The sequence below is a fragment of the Coffea arabica genome, chromosome 8c (assembly GCF_036785885.1).
Source record: "Coffea arabica cultivar ET-39 chromosome 8c, Coffea Arabica ET-39 HiFi, whole genome shotgun sequence".
Lineage (NCBI taxonomy): Eukaryota > Viridiplantae > Streptophyta > Magnoliopsida > Gentianales > Rubiaceae > Coffea > Coffea arabica.
Genome location: NC_092325.1, coordinates 20,809,901 through 20,828,053, shown reverse-complemented (window position 1 = coordinate 20,828,053; position 18,153 = coordinate 20,809,901). Strand labels below are relative to the sequence as shown.

The following is an 18,153-nucleotide window of genomic DNA, read 5'->3' as shown; positions in this document are numbered from 1 at the left end:
CATTTCTCTGTTAATACAACTTGGCAAGTAGCATAAAAAGCAAATTTGGTACAAATTTCTCAACTCACTCCTTAAAAAAAAATTTTAATGGTAACTTTTCTGGCATGGACTGAATCTGCAACACAAACCTTAAGTTTAAGGGTGGTAAGTGCTATTTTCTAAATTATAAGGGAGGTGAGTGATAGTGTCAGAAACCTCAAGGGAGGTTTCTGCAATTATCCCTTTTTTATATTATTAATGAAATTTAAGGTTTGACGGTCCTTCCCGTACACGGTTTGCCAATTAAAGAAATAGATTATCGCTCCAAATGAAAAACCTACAAGAATCTTCCTAGAACCATTCGTATCTGTTAGCCCCTATTTCCCCCTTCCAGTCCCCCTCAATCCACTCAAGCCGTTATTACACAAACAAACAAGCAAGCACACAACTTAATGGCTTCCAACGACCAAAACCATCCCAGAGCCACGCAAGTTTTTTCATCATTATCCAAAAAAAAAAAAAAAGACGCACACACACACACTCATTCGGCTACTTTCCTCCTTTGATGTAATTCATTATCCGAGCCACCTTCGAAAATGGAGCTGACCGTTTCCACAAACCATCCTAACAATAATTTCCTTTCTCCGAGGTGGAATTCCAATCCAATCCGACAAACAATCAACAAAAGTCTCCACTTTTCTCAGCCGATTCAGAAGAAGCTCCGCCGCCGGATATCAAATTTGGCGGCGGCGAATAACACAGGCTATAGAACTGGTAGTAATAGCAAAAGTGATAAAATCAACAATAATACTTTGGCAACAACAAGAACTTCGTCGCTGGAGACGGAGACGGAGACGGTTGCAATGGCCGCCGGAAATGGAAAGCCTCGTAGTGCTGGTAACGGGAATACGGCCTTGGAGCAGCTTGATTTTGAGCGCGGCGTTTGCATTCCGTTTCGCAAGTACTCTCCCCAAACAGTACGAAGATTTACTTTGTATTGTTGATTTTTATTTGTTCCGGTTTTCTGGAAATTGGAGTGTACTTTTGATAACCATTTTCAATGCTTGGAATATGAGCAAATTCACACTATGTAGCTTTGTTTTTCTTTTAATTTGGTTTCATATCTTGTGGAAATTAATGAAAGAACGTACTACTTGATAATGGATAGCTCAGGATAACACCTTTTTCAATACCATCAAAGAGTATCATTGTCAGTAATTTTCTCTGTTCTGGTTTTAGTGGGTTTTTGTTTGATTTTTTTTTTTACTGTAGTTTATTACCATCAGTCAACCGTTTTAAGATTAGTATTGGATTTCTAGCTTATTGCAAGTTTCTAGCGGTAAATATCGTGTGAATCATGCTTTTATAGTTGCCGGCTTCTTCTGTTTAATATGCTGGTCGTATGTATTAATTTCGCCTATGATCCTGGTCTGCGATGTAATGGTTGTGTGGTCGTTCAGGTGAGGGATAAGGTATTGGAGTCAAGAGGCGCAATATTGTCACTCATTGGTCGCGGGGTGGAGATAGTATGGAAGTTAGGCCTTTATTGGTCTACATTAGTGTATGATTATTTTGTTGGTCGTGATGAAGAAGTGGTTCCATTTCGCGCCAGCCAGCTAAGAAATCTTCTCTGTGATCTCGGACCTTCTTTTATCAAAGCTGGACAGGTTTGTTTTGCTTTATTTTAATAGATGATTTACTTGCTTTCTTATGCCTGCAGAGTTCTTGGTGTATTCATCCTGCATGAGTTGGGGATTACTTGCTTAAACTGCTCATATAATCTGGTATTTCTTTTTCTCTAGATCAGCTGGTCAATATAAGCAGAAAATATGAAAGCAGAAAATATGAATTGAGAAAAATGAGAGAATTCCTAGATATTATTGATCTCTTATTTGTCAAAGTTCAAAAATGTGAAAGTGAACTCATCTTGATAAGTAGTGGCAAAGGACTTTTTGAAGTCTGAGCTCATCTTGATCAAGTTTTGTATGTTCCTGATTTTTAGAAGGACGAAATAGATGGAAACTAATGAAAGGCTGCACTTGGAGTGGATAATTGATGGTACTTTACTAAATGAAATGCTTATGTTGCTTTGGACTGTTGAATGTTGCGTCTTGTTTGTCACTATAGTTACCAGCAAGCTAAACATAATCTTCTATTGACATTTTGCTGGGGAACGTGAGAGATGTATTTATTTTTTCTCTCATCTTGTATGTTGTTGCTTGAAAGATAATCTTGGATGAAGTTAAAAGGAGTACATTGTAACCACCACATGCGTGGAGACATCAGGAGAGAAAAGAAAAGAAGGAATTTGCTTTAACTTTCTTTTCTGTGTTTGAGAGTTTTGAGGACGAAAAGAGAAAAGATTTAATTCTTTGTTTGATGGACAAAATGGCATTGCCAAAATTTTAACTTTACAAAACCAACCTCTCTTCATTTCTTCCCACTTGTGGGAAGAAAAGGAAGGAAAGAAACAGAGAGCAGTTAGTGGGAAGAAATAGAGAGTAGTCACACTTTCTCCCCAATCTACTATTTTCGCTTCTTTTTTCTCCGATTTAAACTCCTTAATGAGAGAGTACTCAAATTTTTTCCCCAATCTTCTATTTCTCTCCCTTTCCTCCCACCGAAATGAAGGGTTTAAGAAACCATCATTAGTTGCTAATTTCATTCATTGTTTTTGGGTACCAGCACACATCACATGACCCTTAGCCTGAGTCAAAGGTTAAACTAGCCACACTCAATCTGTTTTTCTTTTTGACTGTTGCCCATAGTATAAATCTTGTAGTTAAATTTTTATTCAGGTGGCTTAGAATATATAAGACGGCTGGTGTTATGTTTTATTGTTTTCCCACTCTTTTGCCTTCAGATGAATGGATGAGAATAACACGTTAGATTTCAGGATTTGTCCTGTTTGGATTTTAACACGTTTTAAATTTGGCCTCAAAGAATACGGCATAAGCTATGTGATTGATGGATTTCTGACTGCTTTGAGTTTGAGACGCACTTGCATTGAATATTTGAGATTTTTGCTATTCAAGTTGTAACACTGAATTATTATTCTGGAATGAAATGCAACCTTCATTTATTTGTCCAATGTATTTTTAGTTGATATTCTTTGTTTATCTATATTCAAACAGGTCCTTGCAAACAGGCCTGATATAATTCGAGAAGATTACATGAATGAACTTTGCATTCTTCAAGATGATGTTCCTCCTTTTCCCGACCAGGTATGTGCTTTGTGATTTCTTCCCGTACTTGGTGAATTTGGAACAATCCTTTTTCTTTGAGCTGCATGTCATTGAAAATGATTTAGGTTGCTTTTAACATCATAGAAGAGGAATTAGGTCAACCTCTTGAAGCTGTTTTCAGCAAAATTTCGTCACAGACTATAGCAGCAGCTAGTTTGGGTCAGGTTTATCGAGCTACTTTACGTGCCTCCGGAGAGGATGTTGCAATTAAGGTTCTCTGATATTCCTCCTGATTCTTGAAATTTATCTATGTTCTTACATCTTTCAGTTTCTCTTTTGGTTTACATTAGACATGCCAGCTTTTAGTTTTATCTGATAGCATGAAACTTGTTCTAACTCCATTTTGAGAGGCTGTGGTTGTAGGTTTTCTTATTACTTACTCTCTGATATATGATTTCTTATAATATATGGTATTATGCCTAGTCTGAGTGGTATAGAAAACAAGTGATGTATTTAAGTCTGTGCAGAAAATTGTAATCTTTGATGGTAGCTGAGATTGATCCATTTTTTATTTTTGGTCATCCTCCCATTGGTGGTAGTGTTGAAGTTCTTAATTGTATTTACAGTTATTAGTCCAGAGTGTAAGATATGATCACATGCTGGAAAAGTTCAGAAGTTACCAATAGTGACCGTCATTGTATACTGATTGTGTATACATATGCTTGTTGATGTTTATTTCACACTTTATAATTGGATTTGGCAGTAGCTTGTTTATATTTGATTGTTTTTCTCATTTTCTGATTTCTTAAAATTAGCTCATGTTCTACAATCCTCATGAATCAGTTTGTTGAATGTATCTTTTTGTTTATTCTTAAGTGGTTTTTATATGTCCTTTGCCAATTTAGCATGCCGTCTTTACCTTTTCTTATTGTCATGTATTTGTAGTACATGAGGTCTTGCTTTCCCCACTTGATGCTTTACGGTTGACTTGTGCACCTTGTACTGATGTGATTGAAGATGAAATTGCCCAATACCTGCAGTTAGGACAGCAGTCTAATGGTATGTCATTACTGTTCTTGTAGGTGCAAAGACCTGAGATAGAGCCTATTATATATCGAGATCTTTTCCTTTTCCGGACCCTGGCATCATTCTTGAATGGCATCAGTTTACAAAAGCTGGGTTGCAATGCAGAGCTTATAGTTGATGAATTTGGCGAGAAGCTTCTGGAGGAGCTTGATTACACTTTGGTATTTTTGCAGAACTCTCTCGGCTTGACACCAAAAAATAAGAAGAATATGACTTTTAGATAGAATAAAAGCATTGTATATTTGAGATTTTAGGCATTGGGAGGTTAATATTTTCTAGAGGTGTAAAATGGTTACAATCTTCTTCTACAACTTTTACCTCCCTCCACGATATTTAAGACATTGTCCACCACACATTGCCCCCGGGAAAAACCAAAAAAAAAAAAAGAACAAGAAAGATAAAACAAAGAAAAGAAGCGACGTGATGAAAGATTTGTGAGACTTGCAAACTTGGGATGTAACAAATTGCACTTGAAGTAGCAGTGTTTTTCATGTGAAACTAACGGTAGAAGCTAAAGTAAATTTTGCATAAATCGTTGCATTTTACTGTTCAAAGTTTTGTTTGCTTTTCAACTTGTCTTCCTGGCGTGGACTTCATAGTTTTTAGATTAGTCTTGTGTTTCAATTTCGCAACCATTACAAAACTAGTCTTATTTGTTTAGGTTGTCCATTAAGTTAGTGAATTAAGTTATCTATGGATACAGAGATGAATGAAATATTCATTACACACCTTAACAAATAGACATGACATGCGAAATTCTTCTGACATATTTCATCCTTAGTTTTTTTTTTTATTTTAATCATTGCTCTTTTGATCTGGAGCTTAAAAAAGAGTACTTAATCATATTCAACTCCATGTCAGATTTGATTTCTTTGGATTCTTTTCAAGTGGTTTTACTTTCTTGCTTCCAGGAGGCTCGCAATATTGAAGATTTCCTAGAAAACTTTAAAGATGATCCCACTGTTAAAATTCCCGGGGTTTACCGACAGCTTTCTGGTTCACATGTCTTGGTAATGGAATGGATTGATGGGATCCGATGCACTGATCCACAGGTTTGATTGCAAATCCTTTGCAGATGTATGTTATGTTACTGTTCTTTTCAGGCTTCTTAGATATATTCAATGTTATGCAGGCTATCAAGGAGGCGGGAATTGACATAGATGGATTCTTGACTGTTGGAGTAAGTGCTGCCTTGAGACAGTTGCTGGAGTTTGGTCTATTCCATGGTGATCCACACCCAGGAAATGTTTTTGCTTTGCGTGATGGACGTATAGCATATGTCGATTTTGGGAATGTTGCTGTGCTTAGTCAGGTAATATACATATATTCTTCTGCATCTGCTTGAAATAAGAAGATGATATATGTTCTCCTGATATCAAGTAAAATGAATTGTATCACGCCTCTTTCTTCCTTTTCCAAGCATGAAAAGCATGACTTGCTATATTCAGACCGTTTAATAGCAATATGTCATCTTCAATATTGATCAACTTTCTGGTGTCTCGTAGGAATCCGAGGTGGTCTACCATTATGAATTGGATGTGGTCTACAATTGTGAAATGGATGTGGCTCTTTTGTAAAGTTTTATGTCCTTCTGTATCATTTTGCACTGTGTCCCATTACCTTTTCTTCTCAGTTCTATATCAAGTTTTGATATGGAAAGGGAATAACTCATCTATATCATCTGATGCATCTAAGATCCTTGGAAATAGTTACAACATTTCTTCCAGTTTCTTTCTTATCTCTTCTTTTCCTGGCTGCCCTCCTCTTCCCTTATTCACACATCTTATTGCTTTGCTAAAAAGTCAAACTATTTTAATGTCATTCTGTCTTTATATGTTGGAGTGTTTCTTTGACATAGATAAATGTTTTCAGTGAACTTCTCAGCCATTCCTCCAGTGTGCAATAATAGATGCCACTGGCTACAGTTTGCAATTTAAGCCAAGTAAATGATGTAACCAACAAATGATTAATGAAAGCAATTTGGTTTTTAGTGTTCATGAGTTTTGCACACTAAGCAGCCTACCTGGGAGCTCATAGAAGTTAAGGTTTCCTGGGTTTTTCTCTATAAAAGATTGGTAATTTTGCCTTTTTTTAAAGGCTTTTGACTTCAGGTATCTTGTTTTTTGTTTACAGGGTATAGAATCATTTTAGATATCTTTTGTGCAAATTGGATCAATATCAGAGGTAGAAAGTTATATTTATTTTAAGAGTCAATGGTCATCAGGGTAGCAAAGGTTTTGCTTGTTAAAAGGTTTACTCATCTCCCTCAAGGATAGGTTGAGTTTACCTTCAATATTCTGGATGCTCCATGCCCTAAGCATTTTTATGCATAATGCAGATCATCACTTAGAATCAGCCTCCACAATAAAGTCTGAATAATTAAGATGTGTACACTTTGTTTGAGCATGAGCCAACAGTAGCTGAGATGGCCACTTTCCAACTTTGAAATTTTGTATTTTCTGTGGCAACAAATTCTAGTTATTATCATGCAACCATGAGAACCACTTAGTACGCCACCAGCCCCACTGGTTATTGGTGGTTTCATGAGCACAGATCCTTATTGATTTGAAAGTGTTTGGATTTGGAGATTTTGAACTTACTGTGGACACCACATAAAGCCTTCAAGGAGCAACTCCTCCCAACTACTGAAATCGCATGGTTATTATGATTGGTTGTAGGAAAGAATTTAGATTGTGATGTTGCTTATGCTTAAGGTGTATTTTTGCGTCTTGAAGAGAAATCTTTTGCAGTTACATGGGGTTTCTGTGCACAAAAGGAATTTGATGCAAATGTGTTAGCTGTTGCCATAAAAGGAATGCTTAGGAAGTTTGACAAATCAGAGCTTATTTTCACACATGCAAATGGCTCTTATGAATATTTTGTTCTCAGTAATGAGGTTTGCATCTGGGAGAGCTGTGATCTTAGACGGCTATAAGTCTTTGGAAAACCGATATTACTAGCTTTCTTGATATTCCTTCCAAATCTTCAGTCTTAGAAATGAAGTCCTTAAGCATTTTGAAATATCCATGACATGCAATTAATCTTGTGAGAACTATTGTAGCTTTCAATGGTCCTTTCCGACTGCCATATAATGGATGTTTCACTGAAATGATGTGGTGATCTTAACTGAAGATAATTACTGGAAAACCTATGTCTTTTATTATCACAAACAAATTACTTGGACTCTGACTTGGGGATAGCAGGAGCTTATGGCAGTCGGAAAGGACATTAAAAGCTGCAACCTGCATATTTGGAAATCAGCTTGAACTCACTGAAACTCAATATCACTCGATATAATTAACTATTAAGTGGTTAAACGTGCTATAACTTAGATATATTGTAATTTAATATATCTTTACACATTTTTGAAGATTTTTTTTGGGGCTTGAAATTGTAATTTTAGGAGCTTCGCCATACCTGCACCTGCATGACTTCCTAAATGATTTGAAATTACCATGTCAAACTAGCTGGTCCTTGCCTAGATTTTTTTTTTTTGGGTTCTTCAGCGGTGCTGGTCTACTATGTTGTGGGTGCACAGCATCCTAACTTGCTTGATTAACCAAATAATACCATTTAAGCATATATTTCTTTAGTGGTTCTACATGACTCTTATCATTAAGGTTTCATTACATGTTCCTTCTGGATTTCATTTTGACCAAAGGACGGAAATTACAGTGGTGGATCTATTGTGGTACTTAGCTAAGAAAGTTTATCATAGAACCACAGGCAGTACCGAATGGTGTCATTGACAATTTTTATACGTATCTTTCTACTGATAGAACATTTTAAGATAAAGCTCTTTTTCTGGAGCGTCCTGTTACTTGAGCTTTTACTGTCTTATTCCATTCGTTAAAAGAGAGTATGCTTGTATAAGCTTTCCCCTTGTGAGAAAAAAGAGCACTTTCAGGAAATATATTGAGTTTCATCTTACAATTCTGTGAAAGATATCTCTCCCTTACATGCTTCTTTATCATTCCCGTATTTCTTGAATGTACAGATCAATTCTAATGCTAACCTATTATCATGTGACACAATAGCAAATCCAGCTCAATTGAGTTTAATCGAGCTCAATCACGTTCAATTGAGTTCTTAAGCTCAGTTTTTTGGCAAAATTTCATAATTATCTTACCTATAAATGTGATTTCGTGATAAATAATTTAAAATTATATTATAAATGCACTACTCGATATGGTTCATGAGTATCCGAGCTTTGGTTTCACCTAATCATACTAGATGTGAATACCTTATCAAGTAGCTCGAGCTTGACTCAAATTCGGCATTGACCTCGCAAGCCCAAGTTGAGTAGCTTGGTTAATTTACACCCCTATTTGTGTCATGTACAATTGTTCTCTGTAGAACTTTCATTTGTTTCATTGTTACCATTAGCTGAGCCTAGGGAGCTTTTTTCAATGCATTATCCTTTTACTTTTTTCCAGCAAAACAAACAGATTTTGATAGATGCTGTCGTACATGCTGTAAATGAGGATTATGCTGAGATGGCAAACGATTTTACCAGGCTCGGTTTTCTGGCTAGTGGAACTGATGTATCCCCAATCATCCCAGCTCTTGAAGCAATTTGGCAGAATTCACTTGAAAAAGGACTTGCTGACTTCAATTTCAGAAGTGTGACAGGTATATCTTGTCTTCTATTCTGTCATGCCTTTGCAAATTCTCTCTTTGGATGTGACAAACATGCAATGAAGTACTGTTACTTTTGATGTGTACATTTCCCTGATTTGCCCACGAGATACTGTGTCAGAGTTTCAAAGGGGATTACAGAAAAGGGGCTTAAATTTATTGTTTCGATAAGTTTTATTGTATGAGACCAAGGATTCACCCAATTGCATTGGGCTACTGCTGCAGGATTAAGGTTCCTTCATTTTGAAAGGGCAAGCTTAAACATGCTTAACTCGTCCCTCATCTCTGCAGCAGCAGAAAATATTCTGCTAAACATCCTCTTGAATTGCATGCAGATTAACGTAGTTGACCTAAAGAAACATACTTCCCATAGAGTTCCAGGTCATGAGGTTTACTAGTTTCTGCTGTTAGTCTTGATTAAAATTTGTCATCTGATGGGCAAAGCAGATGCAAGATTCCTTTTCTTAATTTAGCCTGCAGCTGGCTAAATAACTGCAAAATCATTGGTCTACTGTACCTTAATTAATCTTTTTAAACTTTTCTATTTCAATGGAACCTGGAAAAGTAGCTATATGATTTGAAATTATACTCAAACTTAATGCAATAGCAAGAATCATGTAAAATATTTGGAAAGAGACAGTCCAACGGTGAGCGATATCAATGAGTCATCTTTCTTTTTAAATGTTTTAAGCATTCTGCTGTGGTGCTTTCTTTCCTGTTACACAAGTTTTTGAAAATGTGCTAATAAATTTCATACTAAAGAAGGTTTTGTTTCTGCAGGAAAATTTAATCAATTAGTTTATAATTATCCCATCAGAATTCCAGAGAGATTTTCCCTTGTTATCCGTTCTTTGTTGACACAAGAAGGCATCTGTTTGACACTGGAGCCAGATTTCAAATTTCTTGAGGTGAGAAATATTCTTTTTCATCTACCTATTTTTTCGTAATAGTTTATGCCCAATGTTCTTGCTTCCTGTGGTTTACCGAATGTTTAATTTAACTCCATCTGGTTTGGAAACCTACACCATATCTCCCTGTGGTTTTGACTAAATTGAAAATTGGACAAAAAGCATCCAATCTAACGGTTGTACGTGAAAAGTCAATATTGCCCCTGTATAAATGATTAAATCAGGAGAATTTTTCATCATTCTTGGACTCACAAATTGAAGATTCGAGAGAGATAGAAAAAGAGTGGAAGCAAGAAAAACGCCTAAATTCGAAATTTCCCAAATTCTTTCAAGAATCAGTGTAGAATTCTAGAAAAATAGGAAGTCGATCGCAAGGAAAATTCATCCTTGTGCTTGTACTGATATCTGAAATCCCTTAGCATTCCTCCGATTCAACGATTTTCACCTTAGCATTCCTTCTGCAATTTTAACCTTAGCATTCCTTCAACGATTTTCTAAGCTAACGATTCGATGATTTTCACTCGTAATCCCTTACTGTTTCAGCTTCGATCCGAGAGAGGAGAAGCATTTGGAGACTGATTTGGAGAATAAGGGGATAAGGATTTGGAATCCTTCTTCTCTCTTTCTTCAGCTTTTAATCTCCACATAGGGGTACTTTCAGCAAGTGCAGGCATTATTTTCTCTTAAATATTATTTATTGCAAGTCTAGCTCTCACCAGAAGTGTGTAACCCTCATACTGTTAGATTGGATGCTTTCCATTCAATTTTCAATTCAGTCGAAACCACAGGGAGCTATAGTGTAGGTTTCCAAATCAGAGGGAGTTAAATTGAACATTCGGCACACCACAAGGAGTTTTTTGGTATTCTACTTGAATAATTATGTCAAGTGGATGAGGAAGTATATTTGCTTAAAGATAGTCATGGCACGACATCCTTAATTTATTTTAAGTTGTATTACATCTGGTTGACAATGTTATTAGTGCTTATAATAAAATAATAACAAATGTTATTTATCAAGTATATTTATGTTAATAACTGTGCTTACTCTGTATCTCATGGTGGAGAAGAAGTTTGATTTTTGCAAAACATGAGTAAAATTTGTACTTATTGACACTTCAGTAACTAATATAATGTGCTTTTTAAGCTTTTGTACATTTGGTGGTATATAATTGTACCAAATCTTTATGGTTGTATTGTTTTGTGACACATAATTCAACATTTAAGCCATTTGCTTCTGTATATTTATTGAAAATGGGAAGAGACGAATGGAGCAGATCAATGCTTTATTTCATCATATTGCTTTATTTCATCATACTAGATGTATTTCTCAGAACTTGTCAAACTAGTAATTGAGGATTCTGTTGTGCCAGGTTGCCTATCCATATGTGGCAAAGCGCCTCTTGACTGATCCTAACCCTGCTTTACGTGAACGCCTTATTCAGGTTTGGTTTAACCTTTTACTGTATGTTACAGCCATCTTCTAATGCACATTATTATCTTTTCTTCTATTTGATTATTGAAAGACAAAAATCCCTTATATCAATCAATTGATGCATGACCTTATGGCTGTGGACTGATATCCCTGCTTAATTGTTCCCCATATCATTCATGTTGTGAGCTGTTGAGACTGCATCCTGTGAAATTTAATTGCTAAGTTGCTTGATACAGATGTTACGAATTTATGTTTCACCAATTCTTGATGCTTTTCTATATCATGCGGTAACAATTACAGCTGGATGTATTATTTTGTGAAATTGCGCATGCCGCTTTGTGGTTTGTTTGTGGCTCTTCTTTATTATTAATTCTCCTTAGTGTTCTTTACTGGAAGAAGGGTTACTCTTTTGAGAATCATGAAGGGAAGGAAAGAAGAAAAGATTGCTTTGACTACTACCAATGGCGTATTTTGGACACCCCAGATAATACAGTTACTGTCTGGGAAAGAATGATCTGCAATATTTTCTCAAACACTCATTTTAGTCCTCAAATGAAACAGTTTAATCCTTATTTATGTATATACCACTTCATGTAATATCTTTTGACTTTTTTAACTTGACAAAACATACTTAATCATTGGCCTGCTAATTGTCATCCATTAAATCTCATGCCCTGCCACCTGCACCTAATTTCGGCCAATGCAAATCCCATTAAAGTTCATGTTTTTATAGCCACCAATCTATCATGTCCATGAGTTCTCTTCACTTCAGCATCATGGAAACCTGTCAAGTAGTTCATCCACCTCTCCATCTGTCAATTCATCCTGCCACACCCATCTTAGCAATCTCTCTGAAGTCAAATATAAGAATTTTCTGGAATTCATTTAACCCTCTAATGTGTTTCTTGGAAGGCATGGTTTGATGTGTCAGATAGTGAAGTGTTTCAATGCTCTTGCCTACATGTGAGACAGTGTTAGTTACTTTGTTGGATCAGGAAGGTTGAAATGTTGTTTTAGGTCTGAAAGGGAAACCTTTGCATTCTGCTTTTGCTGCTGTATCTAAGTGTATATGATGCTTGTTCCCCAGGAATTGAAGAGAGGCACTGGGATTCTTGGATATATTGGGAAATGTTGTAACAACCTTGTGAAGTTTGAGTTAAGTAAGTTTGGATGGGAACTTTTATGGTAAAAACAAAAATAGCTTCTCATTTAGAGGAAACCAGAGTTGGGTCCATTTGCTGGTAAACTAGCTCCTTAATGATGGTACTGGGTGATTTGCTAGGACTAATAGCTTTTCTTCTTGAGCAATGATGGGCCTAAATATAAGGGTTCATGCGATTTACCATACATAAATAGGAAATGCAGCAATTGCTGAAGAAAAAATAGATTAATGGTTGTAGTTTGTTCAATCTCAAAGTTGCATTGTGTTTCTTCTCCTGTCTCCTTGCAGGAAAACTGTGCCCTGGTTGGTTTCCTTTTGAATTTTGCTAGTACTAGTTTCTCTGTGTGAAATTTTTGAAGAGGCAGATCATTTGCTTTCTCTGTCTAGCTTACCAGTTGTCTTGTTCTTCTCACCAGTGTCCCTGGCATCATATGTTGGCTATGCTGACAGCTTCTTACTGATTTTTTTTAATTTTCTTTTTTGGGGAGAACAACTTTTATTCATTCACTTCATTTTCTGAGGAAGAATTTGTTCACCTGTTTAATATCAACTAAATTACTAGTTATGTAATGACTGTGACGATCCAAATTGTCACCCTGCAAATGCAAATGGAACAAGTGGCAGCAGAAAAACAGAACTAAATATTGGCTGTGCTAGATTGAGTACATCATGTGAACTTATGACAATATGGGAAAGTTGCTATAGGTGGTGTTGTAGTTTTATGTGTTGCAATTATTGAATACATATTTTGAAAAATTCTCCCCTAGCATGGGTTGTTACCTTTCAGTGCCTGTTTTATCTTTGTTTTATTGCATTAGAAGTGATTAAAGTAATTTAAGTGGTGGCTCCAATGAAATATGTTGCTTGCAAAACATTGCTTATGGTTTGTGTATGTTTTGATTCTTTTGTTACATCCAATGCTGAGGTTGTATGGTGATTGATTATAGAATTCTGATGGACTGTAAAATAAATAATTTTCAAGCTTTCTTTTAAGTCTGCCCTTCCCCTCATATGTTAGGTCTTGTTTAAAGACGGTGTTTTCCAGTGGAAGCGTCTTGAGAATCTAATTGTTCTAGCAAAGGAGAATGTGGCAAAGATGAGCAGCAACCCAGCACTGCGAGGAGAGAGCAGGTTTATACCATTTTTTAGCTAAAGTGCCATTTGGTCTGTTTCTTCTCTTTAGTGCTGTAAATTAACAAGTAACAGTTATCCTAAAATACTCCGTGTTTTGACATCTGTTTTCTCAGGCAAAGGTCCAAACAGTGGCGCATTGAAAGAAAGTTGGACCTTACAGACACAATAAAGGATGGAGCTAGACTTTTTCTCCTCGATGCGGGTATACGTAGACAGCTACTCCTTGCCCTAACTGAAGATTCCAAGCTTCACATTCAGGAGGTTTGTATTGGTTTTAGCATCAATGGATATCAATTTCTTCAGTTTTGTGATATTGCTTTAGTTTGACAATCATTCTTCGTTTGTAGCTTATTGATGTGTACAGATTGCTCGAGGACCAAATAGATATACCGTCTGTAGCTCTAGAAGTCGCACAAGGTAAATTTTCTTGGCCTAAAATGGTTTGTGAATTTGGGTTTTGGATTCTGATGACGGAGGACTTCATCTTTTCTTAGAATCCTTCTTGAACTTGTTTCCTTGAATTTTGAACTCTTGCAGATTTACCATCTGTTGCTAGGGATGTTATGCTGTCCTGGAGTGCCTCTGTCTTGTCTGATAGGTAGTTTAGGCTACTAGCTTCCGTCTACCACAGTATATACCTATTCCCACTGAATGAAGTTAGGGCTTGGACTCCATAATTCGTAAGACGCCTTCTGTACGCTGTAAATATCCCCTTTTATGAGTTATGAGGACGTCCTATCTGCTCAGTGATTCTTGATGCCGCAGGAGTACCAATTAGTGCTCAACAGATGTTACAAAAGTCATATAGTGATAATAGATTTTGTGCAAGACATCAAGGTAGTTGGTAAATTATCTTGCACTGTCATCGCAAATACCTAAGTTCTTGCAATACTTTTAACAAAAAGTACCTTGAATATGTTACAATGATGTTGACTGGCCTATGCTTGTCATTAAAATTACACTCTAGGCCATTCTTTTCTTTACTTTTTTCTTTCCCCTTTTCTCAAATTTATCGAAATATCCCTCGACATTAAATAGGTGGAAAATGAGTGCTTTCAAATTCCTTCATCATAGAGTTGAAAAATGAATTAAATAATTCGTCACTTAATTTGAGTTTAATTCAATAAAAGTTTATTTGCATTTGATTTGCAAGTTGCTTGACTTGATAAAAGTTAATTTGTTTTTTAACTTGATAATGAGTTACAATGACCTTATTATCTGCTTAGTGATTAATGATATTGCAGGAGTACCAATTAGTACTAGACAAATGTTACAAAAGTTATATAATGATAAAAGATTCTGTGCATGAGGTGAAGGTGGTTGGTAAATTGTCTTACACACTATCATCACGAATACCTACATTCTTGCAGGTTGCCAGCAATCATATGACATTTTCAACAAGTACCTTTAGTTACAATGATGAATTGTTGGCTGGCCTATGCTGCTTGTTAAAATGACACTCAAGGCCATTCTTCCCCCTTAAACACCGCCCCCCGGGGCGCCTCCCCAAAAAAATTTCTTAAATTTATTGCAATATACCTCAACATTAAAGGGGTGGAAAATGAGTGCTCTTAAATTCCTTCCTGATAGAGTTGAAGGACGAATTAACTAATTCATCACTCAAATTGAGTTTAATTCAGTAAAAAAATTTATTTGAATTTGGTTGGCAAGTTAATCTGCTCGATTAAAATTCATTCGTCTTTTAACCTAATAAAATAAGTTATAATGACTTCAGTATCTGTTTAGTGATTATTGATATTATAGGAGTACCAATTAGTATTAGGTAGACGCTACAAAAGTTATATAATGATAAAAGATTTTGTGCATGAGGTAATGGTTGGTAAATTATTTTACACTATCATTACAAATGCCTAAATTCTTGCAGTTTGCAAGCGATCATATGACATTTTCAACAAGAAGTACCTTCTGTATTTAACAATAATGAATTGTTGGCTGGCCTATACTTGTTCTTAAAATGACCCCCAAGACCATTCTTCCCTCCCCCCCCCCCCCCCCCCTCCCTGATTCTCAAATATATCGCAATATCCCTTGACATTAAATAGGTAGAAAATGAGTGCTCTCAAATTCCTTCATGTTAGAATTGAAAAACGAATTAACTTGTTACTTGAACCGAGTATAGTTCAGTAAAAGTTTATTCGAGTTTGACTTGCAAGATAAAGGTTGATTTGTCTTTAGCAAAATAAATTAACAAGCCAAGCTTAAATTTAATTTAGCTTGTTGAGACTCCAGAACTTAGAGGTTCTAGGTTCTAATCCCTCGTTTCTCTTGCTGCTTTTTAATTCTCAGCCCTCCCCCTATTTAAAAAAAAAATAAACTCATTAAAATAATTAAATAAGTTTGAATATTTAAATGTTCAACTTGATTAAACTTGTTTACACTCTTGTTTTGTGATGAATATCCCCAAAACATAATTATATTAGCAAGAGATTTGAGTAAACTTGCCATTTTCATTCTAGAACTTTTGAATCACTGGAAAAAATATTTCGATCATTTACGCGCATTATGCTTGGAATAGAAAGCAGAACTAAAGACCAACACAGGATCATCATTCCCCACACCAAAAAAAACCCTATGGTCGTTGTTGTGAACTTTTTAGTCTTGAAACAAAATATCGTATTCTCAACTAATCATATGCATTGAGAAGCTTGTTGGACCAATTTCCTCCACTTTGTTTATGTTGAACAACAAAATTCATATTGCGTTCAGAAAGAGCTTACCTCCATCTTGTAGCGCATATAAAAACTGTAGTTTACAAAGAACCACATGTGGATCAGCACATTTGGGGTGGGCATCCAACACGTCGTACCCTATTTGACTAATTCGACTTGTACTTTGCTGGTCAGTCATTTTTATGATTGAAAACAAATTTCAAAGAACCGAACAGAGGCATGTTCAGGATTGGTTTGAATATTAAAAAAAATATTTGAACTTGGCTCGTGTTTGATAATTTTTTGAAAGAAATTGATCGAACTTAGTTTGAAATTTCAGATATATATTCACGAAAAGTTTTGATTGGCTTGCTAAAGTATCGAGTTCAAGAACCACTGGGCCAATAGCTCAGTGGCCATCAAGGAGGGTCTTAAGTCCCTTTTTGGGTTGTAGGTGAGGGTTCAAACATCACCTATAGCGAAAAAAATCTAAGAGTTGTGCCAGATCACTCTCTTGTTCTAGTTGGGTCTGTATACTCACTAGCTTCCTACCACAGCCTCCTTAGGCTCCCCCTCCCCCATAGATTAGGATAGAATAGATTATACAAATGTATCATTGCTGACAAAAAAAAAAAAAAAAAAAAAGTATCGAGTTCAAGCACATACAATCAAATCTTGATTTGGTTTGAAATTTCATGTTGTATCATATAGAGATTTTTCACCCAAATTTGTTGCTTTTTACCCTCAATTTTTGCTCTCAAATATTCAAGAAATCCATTACGATAAATTAGGGATGTGATTAAAGTCAATTATGCCTATTCAAAAAATATATTACGATGAATTATAAACGTGACTTAAATCATTTATGCCTATTTAAGATACAAGAGTATTATATGCTTACTATTTTATAAGATAAGTAATATATGAAAAGGAAAAAATTGGAATTAAAAAAGGAAACTTCAGATGTATTTTTATTAAATTTACTTGCATTATATGTTCTTGAACATATTGATTCGGATATCGTGAAAATTGTGATTGGTTTGTTAATATTTTTTATTTTAAAATCAAATTTGGGCTTTGGATTTATACTTAAACAAATAAGTTTGAACGAGTTTGCTTTGAGATAAGTTCAAATCGAGTACCGAGCTATTTGATTCGATTTGCGACCCTAGCCATTTTCTCACCTTTTATCTGCTCCGTATATTGGCGAGTACTTGATTGTCGAATACCTGTTAAAAGCGAATAAGGCCGACAGCTACTCGCTCTGTCCCGCTCGTCATTTAAATTTTTTTAAATGCTTTATATTAATTTAATTTTATATCTTACATATTCATCTAAGACTCAACATATATTTTTTTCTGAAAAAAAGTCTTATGCTGAGAAACAAACATACAAAGAGACTACAAGAAAAAGGGAAAAAAAAAAAAGAATTCGAAATCAATAAAAATTTAAAATTTAGTACCCCAATTTTTAATATATACTCCACATCAATTAAACTCTTTCCTAAAAAACATAAGATCATAATGTCTATAAACGAATCTTGTAAACAAACTATTATTTCTCACATTTGTAGTGCAATTTGTTCCATGAAATTACTTAGCTCTAAAAATATTATTTTGTAGTATGTCTATAAAAATGAAAAAATATAAAATATATTTGTAGCACATGTCAGGTATTCGCGGGTTCTTAACACCGTGGCCTTAACTCACCTTGCATATAAGCCGGCATCTGACTCTTTTTTGATCTGATAAAATAATGCAGATCAGGTACTCTATTTTTCAAATTGAATCAGATCGAATATCTGGGATTTTTGGGTCAGCAGGTATTTTTGCCCACCTCTACAAGCTACAGCACATAATGACAGCAGCATTTGCACAATTTGGTGCAAAAAGGCGAGTCATGTCAAGGGAATCATCTACATCAAGCAGCAGTTGTTAATGTAGAAATGAAGGAATAAGAG

At 35.5% G+C, this 18,153-nt stretch overlaps 1 protein-coding gene across 6 annotated transcripts; it reads left to right on the top strand.

Annotated features, from left to right (window-relative positions):
• Positions 1-376: 376 nt before the first annotated feature.
• On the top strand, positions 377-14,507 carry LOC113732525 (protein ACTIVITY OF BC1 COMPLEX KINASE 1, chloroplastic). 6 transcript variants are annotated; one of them, XM_072062357.1, is made up of 15 exons: positions 378-956; positions 1,440-1,646; positions 3,114-3,203; positions 3,290-3,436; positions 4,247-4,411; positions 5,162-5,302; positions 5,383-5,562; positions 5,756-5,823; positions 8,767-8,882; positions 9,669-9,796; positions 11,167-11,238; positions 13,409-13,521; positions 13,638-13,785; positions 13,872-13,941; positions 14,062-14,507. In XM_072062357.1, the coding sequence occupies exons 1-15, from the start codon at positions 576-578 to the stop codon at positions 14,124-14,126; spliced, it is 2,091 nt and encodes a 696-aa protein (XP_071918458.1). In that variant the 5' UTR covers positions 378-575; the 3' UTR covers positions 14,127-14,507. The 6 variants fall into 6 exon arrangements, 5 of the variants coding, with proteins under 5 accessions (XP_071918458.1, XP_071918457.1, XP_071918459.1 ...); XM_072062360.1 differs by lacking the exon at positions 5,756-5,823 and adding an exon at positions 1,982-2,037 and having other exon boundaries at positions 803-940; positions 8,687-8,882; XM_072062356.1 differs by lacking the exon at positions 5,756-5,823 and having other exon boundaries at positions 380-956; positions 8,687-8,882.
• The last annotated feature ends 3,646 nt before the right edge of the window (positions 14,508-18,153 follow it).

Excerpts from the sequence above, each read along its gene's own strand:
- LOC113732525 (XM_072062356.1), top strand. The coding sequence starts at position 576 with ATGGAGCTGACCGTTTCCACAAACCATCCTAACAATAATTTCCTTTCT. Across the intron at positions 3,437-4,246 it reads GAGAGGATGTTGCAATTAAG|GTGCAAAGACCTGAGATAGA; the intron begins GTTCTCTGATAT and ends CTGTTCTTGTAG. Across the intron at positions 5,563-8,686 it reads ATGTTGCTGTGCTTAGTCAG|CAAAACAAACAGATTTTGAT; the intron begins GTAATATACATA and ends ACTTTTTTCCAG.